The sequence below is a fragment of the Sitophilus oryzae genome, unplaced genomic scaffold (genome assembly GCF_002938485.1).
Source record: "Sitophilus oryzae breed Bouriz unplaced genomic scaffold, Soryzae_2.0 scaffold_1576_pilon_pilon, whole genome shotgun sequence".
NCBI lineage: Eukaryota > Metazoa > Arthropoda > Insecta > Coleoptera > Curculionidae > Sitophilus > Sitophilus oryzae.
Window position 1 is genome coordinate 16,688,079 of NW_022146254.1, and position 6,000 is coordinate 16,694,078.

Consider the following 6,000-nt stretch of genomic DNA (forward strand, 5'->3'; position numbering starts at 1 on the left):
TTTCGCGAAATTTTGCTACTAACTCGCGAACAATTTTGCCATAAAGGTGTTTGTCAGGATAGCGTGCATTGAATATGTGCCCAACCCGATACATTCATTATTTTTAAAATAAAGTTCGATTATTTCCACTTTTTCTGCAAGTGAGTACACCATAATTGTTAAAAGGTTTAACGATATTGAGAAGAACTTCAACGCACCACTCACAGAACAGCTATCTAGCAACTACCGCAACTGACCGTTCAAACTTGTGGCAAGTGAAAAAATGCGCAAACATCTAGAAATAATAAGAAAAAATAGCAAATTGGTCGAAGGAATTTATCCTTATCATTTACTCTGACAAATGTTTAAATAAACTTTTCAAATTTCAATCCTTTATATTTTCTCAACGACTCGACCGATTTTCAAAAACGAAGCGGGGAAATATAGAGAATAGAAAGCTCTTTTCATTGCGGCGATACTTGACCCCCTTCCCTTTTGAAAAAAGTTGGGGGATGACACCCCCGCTTAGAGGGTTGTAGATTTTGCAATTATTTTTGGGGCAAAAGTTGTCCCCCTCACAAACAAAATTGACGTGTTTTTTAATTTTCTGAAAAAAAATTACTCTCGCCGTTATGCCTTGCGGAACGTTTTCGATGGGCCACCCTGTATAGGGTGTTCCATTACAAAAAACACAACTTTGATATGTAACTTTTTTTGGTACACCCTGTAGAACTGTTGTTCTCTTTGGAGCCTCCGCGTCGTATGAGAGGCGCCACTCTGTACAATATTGTCACGGCCCATTTTGTGGGTCCATTAGTATGGTATTCCAGTTTTTATATATTTGTGTGTTAACATACAACATATGAACGAAAAAGAACGCATAATAGTAGCCTTTTAAATCACAATCGATGGTAATTTAATATAATTAAACTTAATAAGGTAGAAAAAAAGTAAAATTTTAAGTGATTGGAAATTTATTTACAGGATGTTCGATGTACAATGGCCTTTTTGGTTTAATAATTTAAGTATTTTAACTACAATAAATTAAATTTACAGAAAGACATCTTCTCCATTTACCAGGCAGGTGCGGCATAGGCAGCGGGGGCTGAGTAGGCATAAGCTGGGGCAGCAGCATAGGCGGTCTTGGCTACAACTGGAGCGGAGTAGGCATAAGCAGCTGGAGCAGAGTAGGCATAAGATGGAGCGGAGTAGGCTACTGGGGCAGCTACAGGGGCGGAGTAGGCTACAGCTGGAGCAGCATACGCGGCCTTAGCTACAACTGGGGCGGCGGAGTAGGCGGATACTACAGATGGAGCTCCGTGGCTGGTGTAGGTGGATACAACAGATTTGGATAAAGCTGGAGCGGAGTAGGCAGCTACAACTGGAGCGGCAGCGGCGTAGGTAGCCGGTGCAGAGTAGGCTACGGGGGCAGCCAAAGGAGCTGAGTAGGCTACTGGAGCTGGAGCGTAGGCGGCTTTAGCTACAATGGGAGCGGCAGCAGCGTAGGTGGAGTAGACAGGGGATGGGTGGACTTGGGATGTGGAGCTGATGGATTTGGAGACTACGGCTGGGGAAGAGTAGGCTACGGCTGGGGCGGAGTATGCTACGGCAGCTGGAGCAGAGTAGGCTACAGCTGGTGCGGATGGGAGGAATCCGGCGTTGGCGAAAGCCAAGGTAGCGGCGAGGATTACGAACTGAAAAGAAAAAGAAATAATATATTTAGCTAGATTAATTGAGAAAACGAAATATATTTGTTAATTAATGGAAATTAAAAGCTTTGCTAGAAAGTATTTAATTTCCATTTTTTTAGTTTATTTTATTTAAAGTATACCATAATTTCTTAATATCATAATTTGACTGACGTTTCAAAGGAAAATATAGTTTAACCAAAAAACGCAATTTAAAAAAGATATCATTAATAAATTTATGAAAGGATCATTATTGTTCGGTATTTTTAAATGTTCAAGAAATTTGTTTTTTATTAATTAATCAGATATTTCTTTGCATAAAATTTTGTTAAAATAGTTTGTCACCAAAAAATAATAATAATATCAAGATGAAAACGTACTTCTTATTTTATGAAATTTGACGTAGGTATTTTGATATACTTTAAATAATTACTTATTATACACACTTAAACCAACAAAAAAGCATTTTCAACACACTAAGAAACTCAGAAAAGTAGATTTTTATGAATAATATAAATACATATTATTAATATCGATAAATATATTAGTAATTTTTGTGTTGAAAAATTTGAGAAAAAAAAGAAATGGTATCACAACCATAATATTTAAAAAGAAATTTAAAAATTTGCCTATACAATATAATCATATACCTACTATCAAGAAAATATATAAGCTATATTTTTAAAGCTTAAATAATATACAGGGTGAGTTTTAAATAAGTGCAAATATTCTTAGGGGTAGTATATTTTGACCCCAGAAACTCGTTTATGAGGTATATTTCTCAAAAAAAAAAAATTAAAAATTTGGAATTTTTTGAAACATTTTTTGGAAAAAAATTAATTTGTAGTTTAAAAACATAATATTTTCATAATATGGCAACATAGGTAGTAGACTAAATTTACAGCGGTTCTCAAAATTTAAGCGAAAATTTTTTTTTAAATTTTCATAGTAAATCATCTCGGTTGGACTTATTTGAAAAATGGTAAAAAGAAAATCTTATTCTTTTATCGAGATCTTCCAGCCCTGAAAATATTTGCACTTATTTAAGACCCACCCTGTATAATTTTAAAAAAGATAAATAAAATCATTAACTAATTTAACAATTAAAAATAATTTAAAAATAGTGTAAAACATCGTAAGAAAAACAATTTTTATTGTGTATTTTTAAAATAATAGTTATTAATAATATATAAATATACTCCTATATTTATTATTAAATTACAATTATTATACACATCAATTACAGTTAAATGAGAGGCCGATTGTAAATAATTTGTTATTTTAATACTTTGATTCGTGTTTTTAAAAATTCCGCAGTATATCCAAAGTCAGAGCTTGGAAAACTTACTTTGCAGGCCATTGTTGTTTGTCGATCTGTATGTTATACAAAACTGTACCTTCGAGACGCATTCCTCCGAATTTTATAGCCAACTTTAAGGATATGATGGTCGAAATTGCCTTGGGTGTGGAGGCAACTTTCGCCCAAAAAACAACCAACAAAGCAAAGCAGACATCGCACAAAATACATTTGGATTGATAGCAGAATCATATCATGGTCAACTCGTTTTCTGTAAAAATCTCTTGAAGTGTACGTCCATTGTACGAAAAAGGATTATCGGAGCAGCGTAGGGTAATACAGTATGTCTCGCCTACATATGAAAAAATGTACTTCCTTTATTTTTTCATTTAGAAAGAAAATATTTTTGTTAATTTTGGTACACATAAATAAGTTTAATTATTACAAAGAATTATACAGGGTGAGTCTTAAATAAGTGCAAATATATTCAGGGCTGGAAAATCTCAATAAAGGAAACATATTTTCTCTTTACCGGTTTTCAAAAGTCCAAAATAACCCAGATATTTTTTTTGAAAATTTAAAAAAATTATTTTTTGCTTACATTTTGAGAACCGCTGGATTTTTTCTGGGGTTTCTTTCTTGTAAATTTAACCTACTACCTATGTTGCCATATTATGAGGATATTGTGTTTTTTAACTAAACATCAAAAATATTTCCAAATATTTTTTTAAAAAATTCCAAATTAAAAAAAAAAATCATGAGAAAAACATCATAGACGTGTTTCTGTAGTCGAAATACAGGGTCCCCCAATAGTGCGTCGGGCATCTGTAAGTGCAAATCTAAAGTATGTACCAGGATGTATTTCCGGAAAATATTTTAACTTCTATAGGGTGGGTCAAAAAAGTATGAGTGGATCTGGATTATTTTTTTTAAATGGAAGACCCTGTATATTATTGCATTTTTGGCTTCCTTTCAGATCACTTTACATAATCCTAAGATATGAGTAAATCTATTTCGATAGTTTCAGAGATATTAAAAAATAAATCAAAAATATATATTTTCCAACCCTCCTTAAAAAAAATATTAAAAATACAAGAACTGTTCTGAAATCAAAACTATATTAGATATTTACTTTAGATGGTCTGTTCTTACTTTGCTATAAATATGGTAATCGTAAATCATACAGGATGTTCAAAATTTTACGCTAAACTTTCAAAAATATAAAATAATTTTTCTTCGTTTTTTTTTAAATGGGATACCCTGTATATCATTTTTTTATTAGATGGAGAATTAAAAAATGAACATTTTTTGTATTTAAAATATTTCGAGATTTTTAATAGTTTTCCGGATACACTCGGTATTATTTCGTTTTTTGTAATGGTAAAATACGAGAGAAAAATCATTAGGTGGCTTTGATGAAAATTTACTGTGGAAAATGCCATATGAAATACAAAACCGGGAATATCTGCGAAACCGTTAAAAATTTTGAAATACTCTAAACACAAAAAATGTTCATTTTTTAATTCTCCGTCTATTGGAAAAATAATTCCAATCGCTCCATTAAAAAAAACGAAGAAAAATTATTTTATACTTTAGAAAGTTTGGCGTAGAATTTTGAAACATCATGTATGATTTACGATTTCCATATTTATAGCAAAGTAAGAATAGACCATCTAAAGTAAATATCTAATATAGTTTTGATTTCAGAACAGTTCTTGTATTATTAATATTTTTTTTTAAGAATCGAATGGCTGAAAAATATATAATTTTTATTTATTTATTAATATCTCTGAAATTATCGAAACATATTTACTCATGTCTTAGGATTATGTAAAGTGGTCTGAAAGGAAGCCAAAAATGCAATAATATACAGGGTGTTCCATTTAAAAAAAATCATCCCGATCCACTCACACTTTTTTGAGTCACCCTATACAAGTTAAAATATTTTCCTGGAATACATCCTAGTAGGTATATAATTTAGGTTTGCACTTAAACAAAATTTCCAAGTTGTTTATTCTAGGAGCTACAGATGCCCGACGCACATTTGCTGGACCATAGACTTAAAATAAAATATAGACTGAGCATCTCATTCATAAATAGCTGGAACATGCGGTCAGACACTGTCTTGTTATTGTTGTGTTATTGTTTTAGGTTATAACGAGTGCGACACGAGCGATAGATAGGTTGTCTCTGTCATAACGGTCGTTCCCTGACGACTCTTGGTGCTGTCTTTATTATACCGGGTGCGTCTCAAAAGTGGCTCATCCCCCATAATTTTTTTATATTTTCAAATAAAAAAACAAGATTTAGTATGTTAGTATATGAAATAAATTAGGATTGATTGACGCATTCAATTGTTTTTGGTCAATTCCTGTTTCACCGGAAATGACTATAACTTTTAAATTTTAAACGGCACCCTCGGTATATTTCTACTTTATTCGATAGAAAATGACACTCTGAATAGAATGACATATCATATGTCCATTTTTGACATTTTCGCATATGGTGTAATTGTAATTGTAACACGCGGTTCATAACGACAATTTGACTCGAAATACCAAGTGTGTGGTATCAATATATTCATAAAAAAATGCTTTTTCCAAATATGCTAATGAGTCACCCTTGTTCCATTTGAAAAAATTGACATATGTATGATTAAAAATACGATTTGTACATCTTTTAACCGGCCTAGACAAGACACGAAACCTATTAGACGATCAAAATTATTTTTCCAAGGCTCCTTGATTAAAACTTAGTGTTTTTAACAACACCATGGCACCCCGGATTGAAATTTAAAATACGATTTGTTTTTAAGCGACAATGTCAAAAGTTGACATATGATATGTCATTCTATTCAGAGTGTCATTTTCTATCGAATAAAGTAGCAATATACCGAGGGTGCCTTTAAAAATCAAGATGTAATCATATCGGTGAAACAGGAAGAGACCAAAAACAATTGAATACGTCAATAAATCCTAATTTATGTCATATACCTACTAACATACAAATCTGTGTTTTTTATCTGAAAAAATAAAA

General features: G+C 32.1%; 1 protein-coding gene across 1 annotated transcript; it reads right to left on the reverse strand.

The window, feature by feature from the left end:
• Positions 1-937: 937 nt before the first annotated feature.
• LOC115879233 (cuticle protein 16.5-like) lies at positions 938-3,080 on the reverse strand. Its single transcript, XM_030895935.1, has 2 exons — positions 3,016-3,080; positions 938-1,673 (listed from the first exon to the last, which is right to left on the reverse strand). Exons 1-2 carry the CDS (start codon positions 3,025-3,027, stop codon positions 1,053-1,055), a joined length of 633 nt encoding a protein of 210 aa, XP_030751795.1. The 5' UTR covers positions 3,028-3,080; the 3' UTR covers positions 938-1,052.
• Positions 3,081-6,000: the final 2,920 nt, after the last annotated feature.